The sequence below is a fragment of the Notechis scutatus genome, chromosome 1, assembly GCF_049901735.1.
Source record: "Notechis scutatus isolate UNSWTSFEM ecotype Mainland chromosome 1, rNotScu1.2, whole genome shotgun sequence".
Lineage (NCBI taxonomy): Eukaryota > Metazoa > Chordata > Lepidosauria > Squamata > Elapidae > Notechis > Notechis scutatus.
In genome coordinates, this window is record NC_142009.1 from 8,406,104 (window position 1) to 8,432,243 (window position 26,140).

At 44.4% G+C, this 26,140-nt stretch overlaps 2 protein-coding genes across 4 annotated transcripts in view; one reads left to right on the top strand and one right to left on the bottom strand.

Moving 5' to 3' along the window:
* RPS6KB1 (ribosomal protein S6 kinase B1) overlaps positions 1-9,343 on the bottom strand; it is a 31,890-nt gene extending 22,547 nt beyond the window's left edge. Inside the window, exons 1-4 of the mRNA XM_026682763.2 lie at positions 9,069-9,343; positions 3,559-3,608; positions 1,822-1,942; positions 646-714 (exon numbers count right to left, since the gene is read on the bottom strand). Of these exons, the coding sequence (XP_026538548.1) occupies positions 646-714; positions 1,822-1,942; positions 3,559-3,608; positions 9,069-9,140 (312 nt within the window). The 5' untranslated portion in view covers positions 9,141-9,343. The remainder of the gene's footprint in view (positions 1-645; positions 715-1,821; positions 1,943-3,558; positions 3,609-9,068) is intronic.
* TUBD1 (tubulin delta 1) lies at positions 9,337-25,436 on the top strand. Of its 3 annotated transcripts, none has more exons than XM_026682765.2 (9): positions 9,337-9,789; positions 12,518-12,702; positions 14,232-14,379; positions 16,607-16,823; positions 17,928-18,159; positions 19,582-19,746; positions 20,231-20,371; positions 22,745-22,928; positions 24,992-25,436. In XM_026682765.2, the coding sequence occupies exons 2-9, from the start codon at positions 12,534-12,536 to the stop codon at positions 25,092-25,094; spliced, it is 1,359 nt and encodes a 452-aa protein (XP_026538550.2). In that variant the 5' UTR covers positions 9,337-9,789; positions 12,518-12,533; the 3' UTR covers positions 25,095-25,436. The 3 variants fall into 3 exon arrangements, with proteins under 3 accessions (XP_026538550.2, XP_087812417.1, XP_087812421.1); XM_087956291.1 differs by lacking the exon at positions 9,337-9,789 and adding an exon at positions 11,355-11,482; XM_087956295.1 differs by lacking the exons at positions 9,337-9,789; positions 12,518-12,702; positions 14,232-14,379 and adding an exon at positions 14,655-14,778.
* The last annotated feature ends 704 nt before the right edge of the window (positions 25,437-26,140 follow it).

Here is a 26,140-nt window from a genome sequence, read left to right on the forward strand (position 1 = left end):
ACATTAATTCTCCAGTTACTGCTAATATCTGAAGTAACCAGACAGAAATACAGGGTTAGTTGTAGAAAACCTCTTTATTTCAGTTAGGAAGACATCGTCCTCAATCTATGACCACAATTGAGCCCAAAATTTCTGCTGCTAAGCAAGACAATTATTAAGTGAATTTTGCCCCATTTTATTATCTTTTTTGCCTCAATTGCTAAGCGAATCAGTTCGCTATGTTAGAAACACAGTTGTTAAATGAATCTGGTTTCCCCACTGACTTTGCTTGTCAGAAGATCACAAAAAGGAATCACATGAAACCGGGACACTGAAAACATCATAAATACATGCCAGTTGCCAAATGGGGCAATTTTAATCACACGACCACAGGCACGCTGCAATGGCGATAAGTGTGAGAAACTGTTGTCAGTTTTTCAGTGCCGTTGTAACTTTGAACGGTCACCAAACAAATAGTTGTAAGTTGAGAACTACCTGTGTTTCTTGACAAATTTACATTCTCCTAGCAATGATTTTCTGGAGCCTCAGCAAGATCCTCTTAATGGAGCTTGGATTCAAGATCTGCAGCAAGCAAAACCTTGTTCTATATTCACTCCACACAAAGTTGTCTATCCTTCTAGAATTGGGTCATCAAAGCCATCTCACCTTTTTCAGCACCTTCATGGCAAAAATTTTGCTCGTGTTTGCCCCCGTTACTTTGCGAACTTGGAAAACCTGCCAACACATTTTAAAAAGAAACAATATTACTTTCCCTGCCCCCCAAAAAGGTTCAATAGTGACTGCAATATCTGGCATTTTAACGCTTCCTTTAATCAGTGAATAACAAGTGATCAGGGTTCACTACCTGAATGAAACCAAGCAAGCCACAGATAGCACAAGCCAGTTTTCCCATAAGCCCTGGTTTGCACCATTCAGCAAGCTGCAAATACAATTGGTCTGAAATAATAAAATATCGACAGAATCAATTTATAAGTGGTCTTTTAGTAATAAGGCTCAGGGCAACTAATGGCAAATACTGTTTAAAATAAAGAAACTACTAACTTTTGAAAACCTAATGAAAATAAAAGGGAGGTTAGGATAAGCATACACAGAAGTCATCCATCAAGCACATATTATGAAATCAACAGGCCAAAAGTCACCCTCCTAACCCTGCTCTGAGTTCATCTGTGCTTTTGTTTTTATCTTCTAAGTTACCCAAGGAACCTTTGCCACAAAGCAGTGTATAAACAAGCCAGAAAAAATAGAGGAGATTGCTACAAGGTGCTGGGCCATAAGCTACAGCTGATTTATAGGAACTGTGTTGGCGCAGCTCAGTCTGGCTGGCTAGGGAATTCTGGGTATTGAAGTCCACGGGTCTTAAAGAGTTGACAAGGTTCAGAAACACTGATCTACACAGTTAAACAGAGAACCTTTCAGGCCCTATTTTGAGATTCTCAGGATTGAATCTTTGCTTTTCCTGCATTTACAGGCTATGTTTGACTCCTGAGTTATAGTCCCCGCCCGGCAAATAAAAATTCCAGTCTTTATGCTCTGATTAAACAACTGAGACAGAAATATGGGACCATTTTGCTCACTGCACCAGGTGGGAACATTCCCTGGTTCCTACTCCCTTATTCCAGAAGATGCCCAAGTTCGACGTCTTATTTATGAAACAAATTTATACAGCCGCCCAACTTACACGTGGTGATTTATATTTGAAACATGAATTTAGTAATATATTAATAAATCAATATCCAGAAGGAAAAGACGTGCTGGGCCCACTGACATAAAAGCCGTCAGGAAAAGAGGAGAGATTCTCCACCTTGCTAGAAGGCTCCTTACCTTTCCGTAGCCCCCTTTGCCCAGAACACGGAGCAGCTCAAAGCACTCTGGCCGGATCTTCTCAGGACCTCGGTTTACACTCGTTTCCGAAATCTCGAATTTCTCACAATGCTCCATGCTCCTAAAAGAGAACCAACCATTTTCATTTTTAAAAATAAGGCTAGCAAGGCAACCCTACTCTGACTGGTAAGATCCAGAAGGGGTCTCTTTGCTGAACTGCCAGCCCTTTGGAACATCCTGTCTCTCTGGGATGAGGTTTACCCCCACCCTCTTGCCCTTCCGCAAGGACCTGAAGACCTGGCTCTGCTGGTTAACCTGGGCCCAATAGGGGAGCACCACACTGCAGGTGGCCACTGGAGTAACTAGCTGACGCCCACCTCCCCCCTGCGCTTCCTGTTTCCCCTCCACCTAACTTTTACATTTTATATTATTGTTCTTGTCTCTGGAGATTCTCAGTCATCCAGGTCATGGTTGTCTCATTGGTGCTTTTTCAAAAGGCAGCTGGACTTTTATAGCTTTTCCTTGAAGATGTTCCACTTCTCATCCAAGAAGAATGTAGACCACATTCTGAACACAGTTTGAAAGAGGGGTCACAGAGGCCATCTACATTAAGACTGGACAGAGAGGGAAGGACAGGACACCACCTACTGTATTTCCCCCAAAATAAGACCCAAAAGAAGCCCTAGCATGATTTTTCCAGATGCTCGCCATATAAGCATCTCTTATTTACAACACAGTCCCTTCAGCAATTCCAAGAAGGTTCCACACAGGGGTGAGATACGACAGGGTTAACTACTGGTTTACGAGGGTTGGTGATTTATGATGTGCTTCCCTGCAGCGTGCAGAAAAGCAGCCTTTGAAACAGCCCTCTGTTCTTGTTGTTTTAACTGCAGCTGCGCCTCTCAGGGCAAGTGAAGTTGAAAAATCAGGAAATAAAGGTCAGGTAAGAGCCCGGGTGGGCAGGTGGGCAGAAACATCAGCAGACGTAGAACCGGTTCAATGTCTGCTGCTCTTCAGAGCTACCGGTTCTACAGAGGTGGACAGAACCGGTAGAAACTCACCCCTGGTTCCACACCTGTTTGCACTATTTAGATGGCCCTGAGGACACAGACCACCTCTGTGGCCTCAACGGCTCTCAGAGAGAGTGCTAACCACCAGATGACTGCAAGGAATAGAAATCCTTCCATACTCATCATTCAGTCAGAACTGAAGAAGTTCTTTGGGTGAGAAGTGAAATGTCTTCAAGGAAAAAAATAAAGCCCAGTTGCCTTTTGAAAAAGCACCCTTGGGATATTATTGTATTTGCACTGTTTATTTTTATTGTTTTATTCCTTTGCTATAATTATGTTTACACTTTTTATCATTTTTTTCCCATTTTATGATTGTAAGTCGCTAAAGTAGTTCCATGGCAAGATGGGCAGCAAATAAATTTAGCAAATAGTAAATTCCTTTTAGACCCTTTGACATCTCCTTAGTTTAGCAAGAGAAATATTTTCATCTTCTTTATTGGAACAACTTTTAAAAAGAAATTCCTTTTCCTTGCAGATAAATTAAATGTGATTAAAACTGTTTCAGGATTGGATTTCATCAATCCCATTGCCATATCTGTGCCCTAGAATGAAAATGCAGCATCTCCAAGAGAGAAGGCTTGTTTTGTTACCACTTCCTCTTTGCATTGAGGATGTTTCTGACCATTGCCAACTGCATCCCCCCATCCCAGACAATTTCAGGACTTACAGGTCATATGGGCCGACTCCTCCATGATCCATACTTTCGCTTAAGTGACCCTAAAATGAAATGGTGAGAGAAAAGTCATTATAACATTGTAAACAAGAATTATTTAGAAAGCGCAGTAAGATTTGTTTATACATTAACTCGAGTTTTAAAGGCTGATAGCATCACAAGCCTGCAGACTGAATTTACATAATAAGCTTTGTCAGCAGAAAGATACGGCAACCACACTGGAGAGAAGCAGCAAAACCTGGGAATTGACTGCACAGATTCAGCAGTTTTCAAGCAACTGTCCTGTTACTCAGCTATGTGCAAATCCTACAAATAGTTGGAAAAAGTCTGAGAAAAAAATACTATCAACACACTGGAGTGAATATAAATGACAGACTGCATGAAGAATATCAGCTACATAAAATATTTAAATTTAGGTTTGTGCAATTCACCCTTATAGTGAAGTTCTCATACCCATTCCTCCCCAAAATAACTTTTTCTGTATCATAGAAACTGTGATAATCGTGCGGAAATAAAAGTAGTTCTTGACTTAAAATCATTTGTTTAGTGACCAAAGTTACAGTACCACAGACAAAAGTGACTTATAACCAGTTCTCGTACTTATGATAGATGCAGCATCCTCATAATCAGGTGATCAAAAATGGGGTGCTTGGCAACTAACATGTACTTATGACAGTTGGAATGTCCCAGAGTCATGTGATCACCATTTGTGACCTTCCCAGGCAGCTTCCGACAAGCACGGTCAATAGGGAGAGCTGGATTTGCTTAACGACACGTGATTCTCTTAACAACTGCAGTGATTCACTTAACTGTGGCAAAACGATAGTAAAATCAGGGGCAACTCATTTAACGACCGCCTTGCTTAAAAATGGAAATTTTGCTCCCAACTGCAGTTATAAATCAAGGACTACCTGTATAACAAGGAAACTTGGAAAATTAAACAAGGAAGCTTGTTTAATCAATTCCTCAATGCAAGTATCCAGTTATATGGGCTAGTCTTTCGGCCATAAAAAATACACAGTTTTTTGTTAAAACAGATTAGCACAGTTACTGTTCTGGAAACAGTCCAAAAAAATTGATCCTTTCTGCAATCTGTGAAAACCACATCCCATCATACAGAAAGTGTGAGTAAAATCAATAACAGTTATAAACTCATTAGTTTACTCTATAGACGGACTATAGGACTGGGTTCATAATCCACCATAGCCTATATTTAGCAAATAATACAAGCACCATGAAAAGTCAAATTAGGCAACTTTTTCATTAGAGACAAAGAAACCAGGAAAGGGATGCATGCAATACTTTCCCCAACTACATTCTTAAGATTTCATTCAATATAAGAAATATTTCACTTTGGTTCATTCTACTGTGTGACTACTAGTACCACAACATTCCTGTACATTCCAGCAATTAAACTATTAGCAAGAATGCCAAAATCCAATAATTCCTAAAAATAAATAAGAACCACAAATCTGGGAATCTACGTGTGTTAAAAAAAGAGGCAGGATACAGATCTCTCACCTTATCCTAGAGAGAATGTGGAAACACTGAAGTTCAGCACAAATATCTGTGTTCCTGGTTTGTATTTACATCTAGATGACTCTTAGATTACATATTCACTCAAGGTAGATACTACAATGCCTACATCAATCCTGGATAACTAAGCAACAAATTGTTTAGGTCTATAACAGGGTGTCCAACCTTGGCAACTTTAAGACTTGTGGACTTCAACTCCCAGAGTTCCTCAGCCAGCAAAGCTGGCTGAGGAACTCTGGGAGTTGAAGTCCACAAGTCTTAAAATTGCCAAGGTTGGACACCCCTGGTCTATAAGATCAAGAGTTAAAAAATCATTCAATCCTGACATGAGCAAGATTATGATGGCCAAGTGTGAAAAATTTTCACTCTGCTAGAAAGAAGTTCCCTGAAGATGGGCTCAAGCATGAATCTGAAAGTTTGGAAGATTAAACCAGTGGTCCCTGTGACCGACCCTGATTGTATCCTGCAACATTATCTTGGGATAGGTATATCTGCCTTCATTCGTGAACATTTTTCAAATGTGAGAAATTCTGCTACAGTGCAGAGAAAAGCCAATTTTATCATTGCTTTTGCATGCCACTGGTAATAAGCATAAAGCAACCTTTGCAATTAGGCCTTTATCAAGAGCCAACTCTTAAAAGTGTAAGTGCTTAGAGTAGGGGTCCCCAACCCCACTGGCTGCGGCCCACTACCAGGTCATGACCTGTTTAGAAACAAGCTGCGCAAGTGGCAGGCTGGCACGCACAGCTTGACTTGTGTAAGCGATGAGCCGGCGCACACGTACGTGCGCAGCTCAACTTGCATGAGCAGTGGGCTGGTGGGTATGTCCGTGTGCGAGTGGCGAGTGGGCACTTGTGCAGACTGGTTCCCTTCTCGTCCTCCCTGCTGAGCTGCCAAGTTGTAAAGGTTGGGGACCGCTGGTTTAGAAGTCTTTAATAACATGTTGAACCTATAGTGCCAAAGTCAGCAACTTCCAACCTGCAGACAGCCCCCTCAAATTTCTACAGAGCGTATCAATGAAATTTGTAACAAACTGCAAAACGTCTGAGACAAAGTTCCCCACTGTGTTTCCAAAGAAAAGGACACATACGCAGTCTGGATATCATTAAAGTAAAGCACAATTCAAATAATTCTCCCTGCAAACCATAAATAACAACCCATTTACATGACATTAACATGCAATGGCTCTACAACTGCAGTCTTAGCTACCAGAAAATGTTATTTTTTTAAAAAAGTGCAGCTCTCCAAAAGTTGCCTGTCATGCTGTGGTAGCACAATTAAGGAATTGCTAATCTTTGTCCCTTTACAGATAATGTTCTAGCCTCAAACCCTTAAACAAACAACCCAATCAGAAATCTAAGTATATGTAATTAAATATTTGCCTCTAGAGATATTTAGCACAAAAAATGTAAATATCTAGCTTCCTTTCCACAATCTCCTAAAACTAATGATCCTTTTTCAAGCAAAATGTTGAGATTACAGGTAGTCCTCGATTTACAACCATTCATTTAGTGACTGAAGTTACAATGGCACTGAGTGACTTATGACCGTTTTTCACTTATGACCACTGAAGCATTTCGATGATCATGTGATCAAAATCTGGATGCTTGACAACTGGCATGTATTTATGACAGTGGAAGTATCCTGGAGTCATGTGATCACCTTTTGTAATCTTCTGGCAAGCAAGATCAATGAGGGAAGCCACTTAACAACCATGTTATTAACTGAACTGCAGTTATTCACTTAACAAGAAGTGAATCACTGGGGCAAGAAAGGTTGAAAAACGAGGCAAAACTCACATAACTGTCTTGCTTACTTGGCAAAAGAAAATGGGCTCAATTGTGGTCCTAGGTGGAGGACTACTTGTATAAGGGGATATTATACCACTTGCCTGCATTATTCTAAAAAGATAAGTATAAATTTTTCCTTGTCCAAAAATACCCTTCAATCTTCCTTTCCATTCCTATCCTTTTCAAATTTCCCACCATATATTATTGTACCTATCTGTGTCAAAAAAAAAAGGCTCTCCAACATCTGCGTTAATAGGCCGGTTTCTGTACAAAGACATATCACAGAAATACAGTATACAAGTTTAGACCAAAGACAGCCAATTCGAGTTATGAAGGGCAACATCTTTTTCCATCGTAAGCCACAAAGCTGTGTTGTGTTTTCTGTCAGAAATAAGATCTGTGATGTTCAATGAAGCTGCCTCCTCCAAGGTGAATGCCTAAAGGCAAACAGTCTGTTTGCATAAGTTGCCTCCCCATATGAGTAATACACTACATAAGGAGTAGCTGACCATACCCACTGTGAAGCAACATTACTAAAGCAGCTTCAATAGTCACCAATGGTTCACTTATTACAGCAGTGTTATTACGGAGAATTTCATTCCAAGGGGAGGTCCTACATTAGGACTTGTAGAGGAAAACAACAAGACTCTCTACCTACTCAAGAGTAAACCTGACTGAAGAGGAAGATAAGATACTCAAGCTTGGGCTGCCCAAAATTTATTGCAGTCTCAGTTTTCCATGGACAAGAGCCCATTTCATCCCAGTGCAGCAGAGAGAGGTCAACACTCCTGGCAATGATCAACTGACACGCAGGGCTCTGGCCCCACAGACCATTGGCAATACATCTGCCAATGTGACACTATTTTTTAAAAAAAGTCACCATGTTTGCTTGGGTTAAAACGGCTGGGCCCTTTTATATGCCACGGTTTGGGGGCATCTCTAAAGAAGGACTGGATAAATTCAAGGAGGAAAAAAGTCCATCAGAAACTATATGGAGGACTTCAGATGCAAAGGAGATGAGGCAGGAGATGCCTTCAGGGACCTTGCTGGGCTCTTCCCTCCAGCGTCTCCTGAGAAGGCCCTCCTGTAATTAATGTAATTAAGTGAATTAATTAATCTTTTCTTCGAATTAACAGGGCTCTTCTGTTCATTATAAAATCTCCTTTGAATCACAGTTTAGGACCTTTGGTCTTTGCACTTTGAGAAAAAGTGCAAGAGCAGCAACTAAGATGGTTAAAGGTCTGGAGATGAAAACATATGAAGAACGGCTGCAGGATTTGGGTATGGCCAGTCTAGAGAAAAGAAGGACTGGGGGGACATGATTAACAGTATTCCAGGATTTGAGGGGCTGCCACAAAGAGAATGGGGTCAATTTATTTTCCAAAGCACCAGAAGGGCAGGAAAAGAAACAAGAGGTGGAAACTATTCAAGGAGAGAAGCAATCTGGAGCTAATGAGAAACTTCCTAACAGCGAGAACAATTAACCAGTGGAACAGCTTGCCACCAGAAGTTGTGGGTGCTTCATCACTGGAGGTTTTAAAGAAGAGATTGGACAACCATTTGTCTGAAGTGGTAGTTTTTTTTCCTGCCTGAGCTGGGGGTTGGACTAGAAGACCTCCAAGGTCCCTTCCAGCTCTATTCTGATTCCTTCAGTATTCCTTGCAGTTGCAGAGGAGCAAGACTGCCTTGCAATCCAGGCGAGGGGATGGGACGTTTCTTTGGCTCCCTAACCACCTCCCTGCAAGGTAGGCCGGCTGAAGAGGAAACCAGCCTATATATCTCCCTGGGGGGGAGGGAAGAGGAAGGACTTGACCCCGGGTCTCCCCGGGGCCAGACCGACGCCCGAGACCCCGACGGGCACGAATCATCATCTTCAAGTCTCCCGGGACAAGATTTCCTGGTGGTCTCCTGTCCCCGCTTGGTTCTCCGAGGACGGTCAGGGGCTTGTCCATCTTCCCCGAGCCGGGCCTCCCTTAAGCTCCCTCAGCGGTCCTCGTCCCGTCCTCCAAAGGCAAGGAGCGCCGCGAGGAGCCTCCTCCGTCACAGGGGCGGGAAAAGGGAGACGCGGGACCCGAGGAGACTCAGCCTCGGCGGGGTGAAGGCGGGCCCAGGCCCTCGTCTCGCTCCCTGAGGCCCGGCCTCCCCACGCCGCCCTCAGCCTGGCCACGCCGCGCTCACCCCTTCCTCCAGCTCCTCGTCCGAGGCCGCCTCTTCGGGCTGGTCGAGGTCGATATCGAAGACGCCCGCCATGGCCCCGGGGACGACGCGTGCGGGACAGCCGCCTTCGCTGCCAAGAGCCGGGAGCGTCCGGGTGAAGACTGAGGGCACCTCATGGGCCCGCGGCACCCACCCATAGCGCCGCCATGACGGCCGTCATAGCCCGGGCTTAAGGCAGGCCCTGCCTCCTCAAGCTCGCCGGCGCCAACGCGCATGTGCCGGAACGGGCGGACTGGCAGGAGCGCGCGGGCGCGCGCCGAGCTCAGCTTTGCCCGCTCAAAAGGCTGCCCGACGTCGCCGTGGCCGTCCTGGAAGACGAGCCGCCTCGATCTGCGCAAGCGCAATGGGGCATAACGTCTAACTCCCCGCGCGCGCGTGCACGCGCAACACGTGCCGCCTGGACGGCTGTTACTCGTTCCCTGGGACTTGGAAGGCGTCCTCCTTAAAACCAGCGCTGGAGTGCGCCGGCGTCCATAGGGCGCATGCGTCAAGCTCGCGACTGAGGCAGACCACCTGCCCTTTCTAGGATAACTTTTTTTCGAGACTGATTTTCCCGCCTCGGCCGACGGGTTGGTTGGGCGCATGCGGGGAATGAGCCGAAAGTGCCGTGGCTGTTTAGGAATACGCAAAGGGAGGCGTGAGAACCGTAGGCGCATGCGCCCTGGGAGGAAGAAGGAAACGGGTAAACGGAGTTGTATAATTTATATTTTTATATACGATATACATGTAGAACGTGGGCACATATCATATATATATATATATATGTGTATATGTATATATGTAATGTATGTATGTATATGTGCCTAACTATATTAGCTGTTCATAATATAGCTAAGAATTTATGCGCTGTGGTTTTCTAATTAAATTAAATTTTGACGACTATTTTTTAATTCATGAACATATTTTGCTAATAGCTTGTAATTTATAGACCGCTTCTCTGTAACAATCGGCTCGTTTTTTTCCATCAGTTAAGTAATACATTAATATTTTAATATGTATAGTATACACTATAGTCCATGCTAGTCTGTAAGAATTTGACTTAAAAGAATAGTAAAACAAAACATTTGGCTGTTGTCTATTGTGTGCTAGATATAAAGTTTGGTATATGTCTGACTATAAATTGATTATAAATGTTTATTTATTAAATGTATATGCTAAATTTATAAGCATCTTTGGGCAATTATAATAATACTGTATGTCTGAGTCAAATGCACGCACACACACATAATACATCATACATATATGTATGTATGTATATATATTTATTACTAGCTCGATACCCGTGCTTTGCTATAAAACTATGTGGTTGGGCTTAGTTTTTGTGGAGAAAAATAAAGGGAAAAAAATCATGCCTCTGCTTACCAGCATCCATCGGTTTTCACCTGGCTAGCGTCCTGTCAGTGTGTGAGAGAAATCGGGGCTGTTTGGAAACTGAAACAGTATTTGCTGTGTGAGCAAGAAGGAGACAGCAAGGAGCCTGGGCGTGGCTTAGCTCAACTGTTCTGTACTAAAGCTGCTTGATGCTCTGAAACTGAAACTCCTCTGCTTGTGTTTTGCATTTGGAACAGATTTCTTTTCATGTGGGGAGGGGAAGTAGAACTCCTTAGCATCAGAGCATATTAATAATATAGGAAATACTAATGCTCTGATGGTCATTTTGAAAAATCCTTTCTTAGTGAGCACCTAGAAGCCAAGAGGAACATACGTGCCAAATTTCAAGTTTGTAGGCTTTACGATTTTGGAGATTTTGTGATGATGTGTGAGTGGTATTTCGCTTTTATATATAGAAGATATAGATATAGATGCATACATGTGTGTGGATCTTTGGTTATTCGGGTTTTCTCCCGCGTAAGATTGGAAGTATGTAGGCAACGTTTCGATGAAGTCTCATCATCTTCATCACTCTAAGAAGCACAGAGCTGAAGACACAAGCCTGAAGATGATGAATGAGACTTCATCGAAACGATGCCTAGATACTTCCAATCTTACGCGGGAGAAAACCCGAATAACCAAAGATCCACATACAAATACCCGCAAGAACCTCAGAAAACATACAAATGTGTGTATATATATGTATACTATATAATTTTAATGAATGGATTCCTATGCAGGTAATCCTTGATTAAAGCTAGATGGGTTTGCCTCATTTTACAACCTTCCTTGCCACTGTTGTTAAGTGAATCACTGCAGTTGTTAAGTGAACAACATCATTGTTAAGTGAATCTGGCTTCCCCATTGACTTTTCTTGTCAAGAGATTGCAAAAGAGGATCAGATGACCCCTGGATAGTACGACTGTCGTAAATTCATGCCAGTTGCCAAGCTTCTGAATCTTCATCCTGTGACCATGGGGATGTTGCAAGTGTGAAAAACTGTTGTAAGTTACTTTTTTTCAGTGCCAGTTGTAACTTCGAATGGTCACTAAACAAATAGCTGGAAGTTGGGGACTACCTTTTAATATAAATGATTTGTCTGTGTTGGTGTGGAATCAGAACACAAGGACCCCAAACAAATAACCAACACTTTACTGTGGCATTTACAGATAGTCCTCAACTTACAAAAGTTTATTTCAAAGTTACAGCATCGTGATAAAAAGTGACTTACGACTTTTTTACAGTTACGACCAGTAGTGGGATTCAAAAATTTTTTTTTACTACCGGTTCTGTGGGCTGGGTTCTGTGGGCATGGCTTGGTGGGCATGGCGTGGCTTGATGGGCGTGGCAGGGGAAGGATACTGCAAAATCCCCCTTCCCTCCCCACCCTGCTTTCCAGCTCCGTTCTCCTGTGCAGGGCAACAAAAGAAGACCCAACCAATCAGCTGGGACTCAATGGGAGGCGGAGAATAGATGGGGGCGGGGCCAGTCAGAGGTGGGACTGGCTGGTTCTCTAAACTACTCAAAATTTCCACTACCGGTTCTCCAGAACTGGTCAGAACCTACTGAATACCCACCTCTGGTTACGATCTTTGTGATCCAAATCCAGGTGCTTGGCAGCTGGTTCATACTTATGACCGTTGCTGTGTCCCGAGGTCATGTGATGCCCTTTTGTGACCATCTCACATGCCAAGTCAATGTTGAAGCCAGATTCGCTTAACAACCTGGTCATTAACTTATCAACTGCAGTGATTCACTTAACAACAGTGGCAAGAAAAGTCATAAAATGGGGCAAAACTCGCTTAACAAATGCCTCACTTCACAACAGAAATGTTGGGCTCAATTGTGGTCGTAAGTCGAGGACTACCTGTACTCCAAGGTTGCCTTAATTTAGCACGAATTCCTTCTACACTTCTACTTTGCTAACATGCTCCTCTTAGGAATTTGTTGTCCCCACATTGGTCTGTGAACAAATAAGGTTGGTGCTGGCAGACTCCAGGTTTAAGACGGCGATTAAAACTTGGTTTCCTCTTCTTTAGGGAAAGGCGACTAAGAATGTCCATCATAGCCATTCAACTGGGTCAGTGCGGCAACCAGATTGGGCGCGAGGTGTTTGATACCATCTGCACAGACCTCCACAGTTCCCAGGGATTCTGCTCCAAAAGGGAGAATGACTCTTATCAGGCAGCTAGTAAAGAACGTTTCTTTGAGGAAAAAGATGGAGGTAAGAAGTCATCCATGTCACGGCCTCTTGAAAGGTGGTTGGGGCAAAGCTCCCCAAGGGAGAATTGAGACTGTGACAAACCAGGATGCAGAAAAATACAGAACAACAGAGTCCCCTCCACAAGCAAGAGACCCTAAACCCGTGATGACAAACCTAAGCCACACGTGCCGGAAATGGCACACAGAGTATATTATATCTCTTGGGGCACGCAACCCGTCGCCTGTTGCTCTTCCAGGTTCTGGCGTGTTGACCAGCTGGTCTTCACACGCACGGGAGTGCCGGAAACCAGAAGAGCAGCCACCCAATGCGCGTGCATGTGCCGGGAAGATGATCTTCCTGTTTCCAGTGCATGCATGCACACTGGCCACCTGGTCTTTTGGTTCCCGGCACACCTGCGCGTGTGAAGACCAGCTAGCTGGTGTGTATGTGCATGCCGGAAACCAGAAGATCGGCGCACACATGCATACCTGCCAGCTGGTCTTCGCGTGTGTAGGCACACCAGAAACCAAAAGACCAGGTGACTGGTGAGCATGCATGCGCGCACATTCCCGTTTCAGCACTCACTGCCGAAAAGGTTCACCAACACTGTCCTAAACCATTTCTGACAAGTGGCTGTCCAGTCTCTTCTTAAAAACCTTCAGTGTTGGGACCCTTCTGGAGGGAAGTCGTTCCACTGATTAATCGTTCTCATTGTCAGGAAATCCTTGATTAGTCTCTTCTTGAAAGCCTCCAGTGATGACACTCCCACAACTTCCGAAGGCAACGTCTGTTCCATTGGTTGTTCTCACTGTCAGAAAGTTTCTCCTTATTTCCAGGTTGAATCTCTCCTTGATCAGTTTCCATCCGTTATTTCTTGCCTGGCCTTCAGGTGCCTTGGAAAATGGAATGGAATGGAATGGAATGGAATAGAATAGAATAGAATAGAATAGAATAGAATAGAATAGAATAGAATAGAATAGAATAGAATAGAGAAAGGAAAGAAGGAAAGGAAAGGAAAGGAAAGGAAAGGAAAGGAAAGGAAAGAAAAGAAAAGGATAGGGGAAAGGAAAGGATAGGGGAAAGGAAAGGATAGGGGAAAGGAAAGAATAGAATAGAGAAAGGAAAAATAGAATAGAATAGAATAGAATAGAATAGAATAGAATAGAATAGAGAAAGGAATAGAATTAGAATAGAATAGAATGGAATAGGAGAAAGGAATAGAATAGAATAGAAGAATAGGAGAAAGGAATAGAATAGAATAGAATAGAATAGAATAGACGAATAGAATAGAGAAAGGAATAGAATAGAATAGAATAGAATAGAGAAAGGAATAGAATAGAGAAAGGAATAGAATAGAATAGAATAGAATAGAATAAGTGCAGCAAGAAAGGTCTAAAATGAAGCAAAGCTCACTTAACAACAGAAATTGTGGGCTCAATTGTGGTCATACATTGAGGACTACCCATATTTCCTATTTATCTTGTTTTTTCACTATAGTTTTGTAAAAAGGAGGTTGTTTTTTCCCCAATTTTTCTCTTTTTCCTGCTTAGGTATGGTTGCTCGGGCTGTTCTGGTCGACATGGAACCGAAAGTGATCAACCAGACTTTATCCTTCGCCTCAAGAACTGGGAATTGGAGATACGGCCCCCAGTCTGCCTTCTGTCAGAAACAAGGATCAGGAAACAATTGGGCACACGGGTATGTGGGATTGCCGTCCGAACTAACAACCCCTTTATTTATTTCTCCGGCTGGCTCTTCAAAGCACAGCTGCCGAAAGAATCCTGCTGTTTTGCAATTAAGCCAAGATTAATTTAACAACAACAGAATAACATATAATAAACTAGCTGGATACCCGTGCTTCGCGACTAAACTTTGTGATCGGGCTATGCAGGAAAAATCCGGTTCACAATCCGTTGGCTCAGCGGTGGTCTGTGACTGAAACACGTAAGGGAATATCGCTCTCGCCACCTTGAGTCTGGAAGCAGTTCCATAGGTGGAAAGCATAGACATTTCGGTGAGGTACCAGCGTTTAGTACTGTAAGGAGCCCCAGGCTGCTCCTGAGTGAAGGAGTGGAACGTCTGCCAATTTGAACTGAGGTAACGGAATGTGAGGCAACTGGCAGTTGGAACAGAGTTCTTTTCAAGTGGGGAGGGGGAGTAGAACTCCTTAGCATCAGAGCGTGTTAATTACTGTATAAGAAATACTAATGATCTGATGATCATTTCGAAAAATCCTTTCTTAGCGAGCACCTAGAAGCAAAGAAGAACATATGTACCAAATTTCAAGTTTGTAGGCTTTATGGTTCTGGAGATTTTGTGATGAGTGAGTGGCACTTGGCATAGATAGATAGATAGATAGATAGATAGATAGATAGATAGATAGATAGATAGATAGATAGATAGATAGATAGATAGATAGATAGATAGATAGATAGATAGATAGATAGATAGATGACTGACTGAGACTGACTGACTGACTGACTGACTGACTGACTGACTGACTGACTGACTGACTGACAAAAAATGACTTATAACTGGTCAGGCAACAGAATAACAGAGTTGGAAAGGATCTTGGAGGGCTTCTAGTCCAACCCCCTGTTCAGGTAGGAAACCCTATACCACCCTATACCAGGGGTAGGGAAACTTGGCTCTCTTATCACTTATGGACTTCAACTCCCAGAATTCCTGAGTGAGCCATAAAAGGTTCCCCATCCCTACATTTGTATATTTAACAGTCCCATTCAAGTCAAAAATTGATTTCCCCCACAACTGAAAAACCAGTAGGCCAGGGATGGGGAACCTTTTATGGCTCATTCAGGACTTCTGGGAGTTGAAGTCCATAAGTGATAAAAGAGCCAAGTTTCCCTACCCCTGCCCTATACCATTCAACAATGTTCACTTAATGATTATGGCATTCCCTGAACAACTGCTGGAAAAAATAGCTGTAAAATTGGGTCATGTGAAATGGGTGCCTTGACTTACGACCGTCATGACCTACGACACAAATTCCAGGCTTCCTTACGATTGTCAAGTTTGAGAGCTACCTGTAGCCGTTCAGACTGCCAGCTAAGTTGCCTCTATCAATTCTGATTCTGCTTTCTTATGGCTTCTGAGAACTCCCCTGAGTTATATACAGGTAGTCCTCAACTTACAACCGTTCATTTAGTGACAATTCAAAGTTACAACGGCACTGAAAAAAGTGACTTACGGCCGTTATTCACACTTGCGACCTTTGTAGCGTCCCCATGGTCCCACGATCAAAATTTGTTCACTTGGCATCTGGCATGTACTTACAATGGTTGTAGTGTCCTGGGATCAATTGATCCCCTTTTGCGACCTTCTGACAAACAAAGTCAATGGGGAATCCAGATCCATTTAACAACCATGTTACTAACTTAACCACTGCAGCGATTCACTTAACGACCATGGCAAGAAAGGTGGTAAAATGGGGCAAAAGGATCAGCATTAAGGCAAACAGAGCTCTGAGGGGGGAAGAGGGAATGAAGCTGGCAGAGGGACAGAGAGGGGAGGGAGAGGGAGAGAGGGAGGAGAGAGAGGGGGAGATGCCGTCCATCAGCCCTCAAATGGACAGTCAACAGTCCCCAGGACTGGAGGTGGCTGATGAGGAAGAGGAGGAACAGCTGCGTCCAGTGCCTGACACATGGATACGCAGAGGAGAGGAGAGCAGTGAAAATCTATGGGCCGGTCCTTGGGACGGAACAGCCATCGCTGCTAGTGAAGCTCCACCCTAGCTCTGGGAATAAAAGGCAGGGGGCGGAGATGAATAGATCTGGCAGACAACTATTCCTGTGAGAGAAACTTTTTGCTGGTGCTGCTAATAAAGGAACCACTGATTTAACTATAGAGGGTTTGTCGTGTTCGGGGAGCTGGGTCAGAACATCTTCCTTTCCTGAATTCTGCCCAGGTACTGCGTCCACGGCCCGAAACATGAAGACGCGATCATGAACCTGATTCGGAAGGAAGCGGAGAAGTGCGACCGGCTAGGTGGCTTCTTGATGATCATGAGCATGGCTGGTGGGACGGGGTCGGGCCTGGGGGCATTTGTGACGGCAGCCCTAAGAGAGGCCTATCCAAACTCCTTCCTGCTCAACCACGTTATTTGGCCGTACGGAACCGGAGAGGTGAGTTGAGTGTCCCAGGTCTTCTTCGCTTGAAGGTGCCAGAATTTCTTGCTAATGGGTGCAGAGAAACCTAACACAGGAAGTGGGGCAGGGTGGGTGGGCCAGAAAAATTTGTGGGAGGAGACTTCCCTGGGATTTGGGGAAAAGTAATGTACACAGGTGATCCTCAACTTATGATTAGATGACCTACAAGGTCCCTTCCAATCCTGTTAATCTGATATCTGTTCAGCTTTGCAGCCGGCTTCCGACAAGCAAAGTCAATGGGGGAAGCCAGATTTGCTTTGCAACCGTGTGTTTCACTTAACAACTGCAATTATTCTCTTAACAACTGTCATGCCCCTGTTAGAATCTGACTCCAAGGGAGAGGAGGAACAGCCAATAGGGAGTGGGAGTGTGGCTCTGGAGGTTGTGGAGGAAACGGGAAGGCGGCAGGCCGGCTGGGCATTCAGAGGAAGACCCAGGCCCATCCCCTCTTCATGCTAGGGCATGCAGGGAGGAGCAGATAAGGGAGAAACGTGAATGGCATGGCCTACGGAGGAGGAAAGGGCCCTGATCCCCTTCATGGGCTGCAGCTGGGAAGACTGTTTAAAAGGACAAACTGCGCGTGGCCAAGTTGCTGGAAGCAAAGCATGAAATAATTCTAGTCTGTCAGTTCTTATCTGAGTTCTGGCGTCCTTCTGTGTGTGTGTATTTCGATATCTGTGGACATCTTCAAGCCCTTATTCTGCCTTGTCTCATTAATTGCTTCGGTGTAGTTTGTGTTGCTTTTTTTCTATTTATAATTTATATGTATTTCGAATTTGAACGGAAGTTCTTCCTTTTTGCAACTGTTTGTGGGGCAGTTTTTTCTCCCGTCAATGACAATTGGACCTTTAAAGCCAAGTTGAAGGAATTAGAGAGACTTCACCTGTTTTTGTGACTTTGTTGCTTTTGTATCCCGCCCTGGGTCATCACAACAACTGTAAAAAAAAAAAAAAAACTGTCGTAATACGAGGCAAAACTCATTTAACTCGCTTAGCAGTGGAAATTTTTGGCTCAGTCGTGGTCGTACGTCAGGGATTACCTGTATCTAAAGCAGCTCCTTGCTCTTCCTCTCTTTTCAAGGTGATTGTCCAAAATTACAACTCCGTCTTGACGCTCTCCCACTTATACCAATCCTCGGACGCCCTTCTGGTGCACGAGAACGACGCCGTCCATAAGATCTGCCTGCAGCTGATGAAGATCAAGCAGGTTTCTTTCCAGGATGTCAATCGAGCGATCGCACATCAGTTGGGAAGCGTCTTCCAGCCAGCCTACTCCTCCAAAGGGGCGGCTCACTTCAGCAGATCACCTCTAGGTATTTAGTTGCTCTTTCTGAAAACGCTCTAGCCCGCTGTTTCTCAGCCCTTGGCAACTTGAAGAGGTGTGGACTTCAATTCCCAGAATTCCCCACAGCTGGCTGGGGAATTCTGGGAATTGAAGTCCACACCTCTTCAAGTGATCAAAAATTGAGAAAGGCTGATTTGGCCTACTTTACCTCAGAAATCGTCTTAATGCAGCACGAAACCAAAATAAAACAGAAGACAAAAATCAGCTTCTGTTGGTGTCTTCTGTCCTCTTAGTGTAAATTGTACAGGTTGTCCTCGACTTATGACCAGAATTGAGCCCAACGTTTCTCTTGTTAAGTGAGACATTTATTAAGTGAGTTTTCACCCATTTTACAGCTTTTCTTTCCCACGGTTGTTAAGTGGATCACTGCAGTTGATAAATTAGTAACTCGGTTGTTAAGTGAATCTAGCTTACCCATTGATTCTGCTTATCACAAAACCCCAGGACACTGCAACTGGCATAAGTATGAGTCAGTTGCCAAGCATCTAAATTTTGAGCACATGATTATGGGGATGCTGCACTGTGAAGCGGTATATAAATCTTAAGTGCTATTGCTTTGCAAGCAAACTCTGCCCACTGCCAGAAGTTCGATCCTCACCAGCTCAAGGTTGACTCAGCCTTCCACCCTTCCAAGGTCGGTAAAATGAGGACCCACATTGTTGGGGGCAATAAACTGTTTAGAGAGGGCTATAAAGCACTGAAGCAGTATATAAAGGACTACGGCACTGAAAAAAGCAACTTAAAACCATTTTTCATACTTACGACCATTGCCGCGTTCCCCATGGTCAGGTGATCAAAATTCAGACACCTAGCCACTGACTCATTTATGACGGTTGTAGTGTCCCCGAGATCCCTTTTGCGACCTTCCAACAAGCAATGGGGAAGCCAGATTCGCATAACAATCATGTTACTAACGTAACACCTGCAGTGATTAACTTAACAATTGTCTCACTTTGCAACTGAAATTCTGGTCTCAATTGTGATTGTAAGTTGAGGATTACCTGTACCTTTCTATTTATTTATTTATTTATTTGATTTGTCAATCACTTACAAGATAATAGATATAAGTATAAACATAAGTAAAAATACAGGAAATAGGTATGAATAAATGGGAGCAATAGGACAGGGACCGGTAGGCACGATGGTGCACTTATGCATGCCTCTTACAGACCTCTTAGGAATGGGGTGAGGTCAATAGTGGTTAGTTTGAGGTTAAAGGAATGGGGGTTAGAGGATGTAACAACAGAGTCAGGTAGTGCATTCCAGGCATTGACCACTCGGTTGCTGAAGTCGTACTTTCTGCAATTTAAGGCCCATTGGGGCTCAATTCTTCATAGAAGTGAAGTGTTAAAACCGCACTGTTAATCTTCGTTTCCTCTTTTTTTTCCAGGGGATCTGATGGAAGCTTTAGTTCCCCATCCGGAGTTTAAGATGCTGGGCCTCCGGAATATCCCTCAAATGTCCGAGAATTCCCTGTCCTACACCACCTTTGCTTGGCCTGGGCTTCTGAAACACCTCCGGCAGATGCTCATCGCTAACGCTCAAATGGAAGAAGGTGAGATCAAAGCTGCCTTGTTTACCAGGTGTTGAAGAGGCCGTACAGACACTCTGTCAGCTTTGGAAGCCATTGAAGCACCAGACGCTTCCACACGGCCACATTCTTGAGCCTGGGAAAATGGGAGGGGGGAATTTCTTGGCGGTGTATGTGGTTAGACATAATAGCATTCTTCTTCTAAGTCAAGGTCATGTTATTTCTGCACCTGGGTGAGAGGACGTGTCAAGTTGGGACGGATGGTGATTGGGGCCTGGGATGCCATGAGGGGTGCAGGAGGCGGATTTGTAATATTTTACTTATTGCAAGGAAACCCAGAACTTTCAGATTCGGGATTTCCCAGATGTGCCAGTTTACCACTCTAATAAAAGGAACCTCGGAGAGGATGTCTGACTCGGAGTTATTTGTTGGAGGTTTTCTGGAACCCTGAGACACTGCTTGAGTGACTTGACTTGACCTCATCTACCTGTTCACGTCACCTTCACAGGTATTGACTGGCAGGTGCGGCCTCCAACCAGCAGAGCTCCTGCAGCTGAGAAACCCTCTTCAAACCGGGCAGTTAATTTTAATACATCGATTGCCAATTTGGTCACTCTGCGAGGGAAGGACGTACAGTGTGCAGATCTGGGTAAGTGTTGTTGGCCTGTCGGCTGCTGGCCCCTCCAGCAGCCGAATAGGAGGAGGAAGAGGAAGTATGGGAGTCGGGGTCAGCCTTGGGGCAACCTGGGTCATGTATTTACGACGGTTGCAGTGTCCCAGGATCACGTGATCCCCTTTTACGACCTTCTGACAAAGTCAATGAGGAAGCCAGATCCACTTAACAACCGTGTTACTAACTTAACCACTGCAGCGATTCATTTAACGACCATGGCAAGAAAGGTGGTAAAATGGGGCAAAAGGATCAGCATTAAGGCAAACAGAGCTCTGAGGGGAAGAGGGAATGAAGGAAGAGAGAGAGAGAGAGAGAGAGAGAGGGGGAGAAAGAGAGAGCGAGAGTGAGTGAGAGAGAGAGAGAGAGAGAGAGCCTGGGCCTCATCCCCCAAATGGCTCAACAGCCCCCAGGTCTGGAGGTGGCTGATGAGGAAGAGAAGGAACAGCTGGGTCCAGCGCCTGATGTATGGATGTGCAGAGGAGAGGAGAGCAGTGGAAATCTATGGGCCGGTCCTTGGGACAGAAGAGCCACCGCTGCTAGCGAAGCCTCCATTCTAGCTCTGGGAATAAAAGGCAGGGGGCGGAGATGACTAGATGTGGCAGACAGCTATCCATCTTCTGGATGGACAGACTTGTTAGCCTGCGAGAGAAACTTTTCGTTGTGGCTGCCAGCATTCCTAATAAAGGAATCTTTTGAGTTCATATCAGAGGGTTTGTCATCTTTTGGGGTGCTGGATCAAAATAGGAGGGGCATGCCATTGCAAGAAGCAGCGACAACAGGTGTGGCTTTTCCTCTGTGGCTGCCAACAACCATTCCTCCTCCTAGCTCATCTCTCCTACTTGGCTCCTAATAGAAAAAATGAACGGGGACCAAACTGGGGGTACACAACACGTAGTCCCCAGACTTACGACCACAATTGGGAGCAGGATTTTGATGGCTAAAAGCAAAGCGTTGATGAAGTGAGTGGCGCCAATTTTGCAATTTTTTTTTGCCATGGTTGTTCAGAGTTGCAGTCGTTAAGTGAATCACATGTCGTTAAGGTCCCTTCCAACTCTATTCCGATCAACAACTTGTAAGTTACTTTTCTTCAGTGTTGTTGCAACTTCAAACCGTCACTAAACAAATGGTTGTAAGTCACTTTTTCAGTCTCGTTATCAAACAAAGTGCCATTGTCAAGTTGTATTTGCTATGTCCCGGGGTCATGTGATCACCAATGACCTCAGCTGGCATCTGAAAATCAATGGGTGAAGCCGAATTCTTTTAATGACAGCTGCAATCTCAATTATGGTCGCTAAGTGAGGACTACCTATGAGTGGTGCGGTGGTCTAGAGGTGGAGCTCTCGCCTCAAAATCAGGAGGGTGTGAGTTCGATCCTAGGTAGAGGCAGATATTTCTGTCTCTGAGCGCATTGAGAATGTGTCTGTTGAACAAAAAAATTCCGCATTGGCGACAGGAAGGGCATCCGGCCATTAAAATACTCTACTCACTCCATTCAGTTGCCCAGACTCCATCCTGCAAGGGATAAGGTAAACGTAAAGGTTCCCCTCGCACATACATGCTAGTCATTTCTGACTCTAGGGGGCGGTGTGTTCATCTCCGTGACGAACCCGAAGAGCCAGCGCTGTCCGAAGACGTCTCCGTGGTCATGTGGCCGGCATGACTAAACGCCCGAAGGCACACGGAACGCTGATCCCTTCCCACCAAAGTGGCTCCTATTTTTCTACTTGCATTTTAGACATGCTTTTGAACTGCCTAGGTTGTCAGTAGATGGGACCAGTAATGGGAGCTCACTCCATTACGTGGCACTGGGGATTCGAACCGTCGAACTGCCGACCTTTCTGATCAACAAGCTCAGCATCTTAGCCACTGCGTCTCTGCAAGGGATTATGACAGTGGTCCCCAACCTTTTTTGTACCAGGGACCAGTTTCACGCAGAAACACTTTTTCAAGGACCGGGTAGGGGCGTGAAGGTTCCAATAACAAAAACCTTAATCAATGCTGGGTGTTTTGTCTCCATGTGGCGGTGCAGTTTTGATGGTTTCATGGCTTCATCATTGTCTCGTTTACCCTTTCCAAAAAAACTCTCCAGTGAACTCTGTTTCTGAAGTGGTTGTCTTTCAAAATAAGACACCCGGAAGCAAAAACATATTTTAAATATATATTTTAGTCACGATTATTCATTCTTTGCGGCCCGGTACAAAATGATCCATGGACCGGTACCGGTCCGGGGCCCGGTGGTTGGGGACCCCTGGATTATGGGGTCAGAAGAAGAAGAAGAGGAGGAGGAGGAGGAGGAGGAGGAGGAGGAGACGAAGACTGCCTAATGCATCCCTTTCTTGTCCCTTGCAGGGGGTTTCCAGGATCCAGCCTTGTACACCTCCTGGCTCAATCCTCCAGAGACCCTGAGCATCTGGAGCACACCCAGAGCCTTCAATAAGTACGAGAAGTCCGCCTCTCTGGTCAGCAACAGCCAGTTTCTGCTCAGTCCGCTCAACAGCCTCGTGGGGAAGGCTTGGAAAATGTTCGCTTCCAAGTAAGTCGAAAATTAAATTCCCCCTTTTTTTTTTTTTTCCGGCTAATATGTCCCGACAATTGTTTTGGTGGGAGTGGAATCAGGGAAAGCACATTAAAATGCAGATAGTCCTCAACTTACAACAGTTTGCTTAGTGACCGTTCGAAGTTACAACGGCGCTGAAAAAAGCGCCTAAGGACCATTTCTCACACTTACGACCATTGCAGCATCCCCAGAGTCATGTGATCAAAATTCAGATGCTTGGAAATGGACTCACATTTATGACGGTTGCAGTGTCCCGGAGTCATGCGATCATCCCCTTTTGCGACTTTCTGACAAAGAAAAGTCAACGGGGAAGCCAGATTCACTTAACAACCGACTTAGCAACGGCAGTGACTCACTTAACAACTTGGCAAGAAACATTGTACAGGTGGTCCTCGACTTACGACCATCATCGATCCCCAAATTTATGTTGCTAAGTGAGAAACTTGATAAGTGAGCTTTGCGCCATGTTACGACTTCTCTTGCCACAGTCGTTAAGTGAATCACTGCAATTGTTTGTCAGGATTCCGGCAGTTACCCCCGATTAAATCATGAGTCTCGAGCCAAACTTCCAAAACTTCAAAAGGATTTATGGGGAGTTAAACTGCCCGGCACTGCCTGGGTGTAGCCAACTCTGAGAAACATAATTCATTGTCACCCTTGACCCTGATTTTACCCCACCCCCTGGGTGTATCATAATTCATATTCTCCAATGGGACACATCCATAGCCCAGAACCATCAATCATGTTCTCCCGTTAGATTTTTGTGTGGCAGAAACTTCAGTCACCAGGTTACTATCTTTGAAAAACTATTTATGGAACGCAGTCTCGATTTCCAAACTGCCACACTACTCCCCCCTCCCTTTTTGTTGGCAACTCTAAAAAGACCATATAAATATTTTTATGAATTGACAGTGTTCAGTTAATAACCTGGTTACTAAGTGAATCTGGCTTCCCCACTGACTTCACTTGTCAGAAGGTCGCAAAAAGGAGTCACTACAACCCCGGGACATTGCGACAGTGATAAATATGAGTCAGTTGCCAAGCATTTAAATTTTGATCACATGACCATGAAGATGCTGCAACGGTCACTCGTGTGAAAAAGTTTCATAAGTTACTTTTTTCAGTGCCGTTGTAACTTCGAACGATCACTATGTGAACAGTTTTAAGTTGAGGATAACCTGTATTATACTTAGACTTAAATGAACTTTATTGTCGCTTTGTACACCAATTGTACACCAATTGTCACAGGTTATAATAAAATTTCATTGCATACAGCTCTCAAAGGGTCACTACTTCCACATAAACATGACAGAATAAATCAATAAAAATTATGCATATACCCACATAGCCATATATATTATATGACAACGATGGCAAACCTTTTCAGCACCGAGTGCTGAAAAGGTCGGATGAAAACGTGGCGCATGCATGCTCCTTGGGGCCACACTCCAGAAAAGCCAAAGTTCTGGGTTCTAGTGTTCATGCGTGCCCACCGATCAGCCGGCCAGCGTACATGCACAGGCCAATTTTTGGCACTGACGCACACACGAAGGAGAGCTGATGGTCATGTGCCCATGCGTGCCAGAAACCTGGAAGACAAATAGGCAAGGTCGCACGTGCCAGGCAACATGGCTTCATGTGCCACTTTGGGCATGCGTGCCATAGGTTATATGATGTATTTTGCCCACAATTAATTGATGTCCCATTACTTCCCTTCCAAGGAGCTGTGGGTAATTTGAACTGGGACAGGCTCTCTTGGTCAAGTGGTGCGGTGGCCTAGAGTTGGAGCTCTCGCCTCACGATCAGGAGGCTGTGAGTTTGATCCTAGGTAGAGACCGATATTTCTCTCTGGGCACACCGCTGAACAAAACTCTGCATTGGTGACAGGAAGAGCATCCAGCCAGTAAAACACTCTGCTTGCTCTATTCAGTTGTTCAGACTCCACACTCGCCAAGGGATTATGGGGGTCATTAAAATATGATGATGATGATGATGATAGGTGCTTTTGTTCACCAAAACCTCTTGTTCATTCCGCGCAGGGCTTACATTCACCAGTATTCGAAATTTGGGATTGAGGAAGATGACTTCCTGGGCTGTTTTACCACCTTGGAACAAGTGATTGCCAGCTACAGCAGCCTCTGATTTCCCAAAGCTCATAAGGACTCTGTGCCTTTTCCAGGAGGACCAAGAAGACTCTGATGAGGTCAATCTTCCATGCACCCGTCTCAACGAAGGACACGGATCCTGCAGTGCCTTACAAATGCCAGAGCTTTACATGCCTGTGGAGCCTCTCTTATAAACTGCACATTTCCAATGGAGGAAGTCTGTTTAATGACAATGAAGTACGTTTAATGGGCTTCGGCTTTGGATCACATCAGACACCATCAATGATTAGAGAAAGGTCTTTTTTCGTTCATCAGCATCCATATTTTCTACATTCCTGGTTTTATATGTTTTGTACTAAATATAGTTATTAATTTATGAGACCTGCCTGTGTGCATACTAATTTTTCTTCCTACAGTGACAACGTACACGGGGGGCTCATCAAATCAGCAGACAACTCGCCAGAAGATAAGCTTAAGATACAGAAGGATCTTGACAGACTTGAACATTGGACGCTATGTAACAAAATGAAATTCAAGGGTGAAAAAAGTAAGGTTCTACATTTAGGCAAGAAAAACAAAATGTACAGGTATAGTATAGGTGGTATCTGGCTCAATAGTAGTAACTGAGAGGGATCTTGGAGTCCTAATGGAATATGAGCCAGACGTGTGTTGCAGCTGCCAAAAAAGCCAACACAGTTCTAGGCTGCATAAACAGAGGGATAGAATCAGGATCACGGGAAGGGTTAATACCACTTTATAAGGCCTTGGTAAGGCCGCACCTGCAATAATGGATCCATTTTGGTCGCCACGAGGTAAAAACAGATGCTGAGACTCTAGAAAGAGTGCAAAGAAGAGCAACAAAGAGGATTAGGGGACTGGAGGATAAAACATATAAAGAACAGTTGCTGGAACTGGGTATGTCTAGTTCGATGAAGAGAAGGATTAGGGGTGACATGATAACAGTTGTCCAATATCTCGGGCTGCCCCACAGAAGAAGGAGTCAAGCTATTCTCCAGGACCTGAAGGCAGGACAAGAAGCAATGGGTGAAAACTAATCAAGGAGAGAATCAGCTTAGAACTAAG

What these genes read in the sequence shown, in the direction of transcription:
- TUBD1 (XM_026682765.2), top strand. Translation starts at nt 12,534, where the DNA reads ATGTCCATCATAGCCATTCAACTGGGTCAGTGCGGCAACCAGATTGGG. An exon ending in GGCCGTACGGAACCGGAGAG is followed by an intron (nt 16,824 to 17,927) that starts GTGAGTTGAGTG and finishes TCTCTTTTCAAG; the next exon opens with GTGATTGTCCAAAATTACAA. An exon ending in TGGAAAATGTTCGCTTCCAA is followed by an intron (nt 22,929 to 24,991) that starts GTAAGTCGAAAA and finishes CATTCCGCGCAG; the next exon opens with GGCTTACATTCACCAGTATT.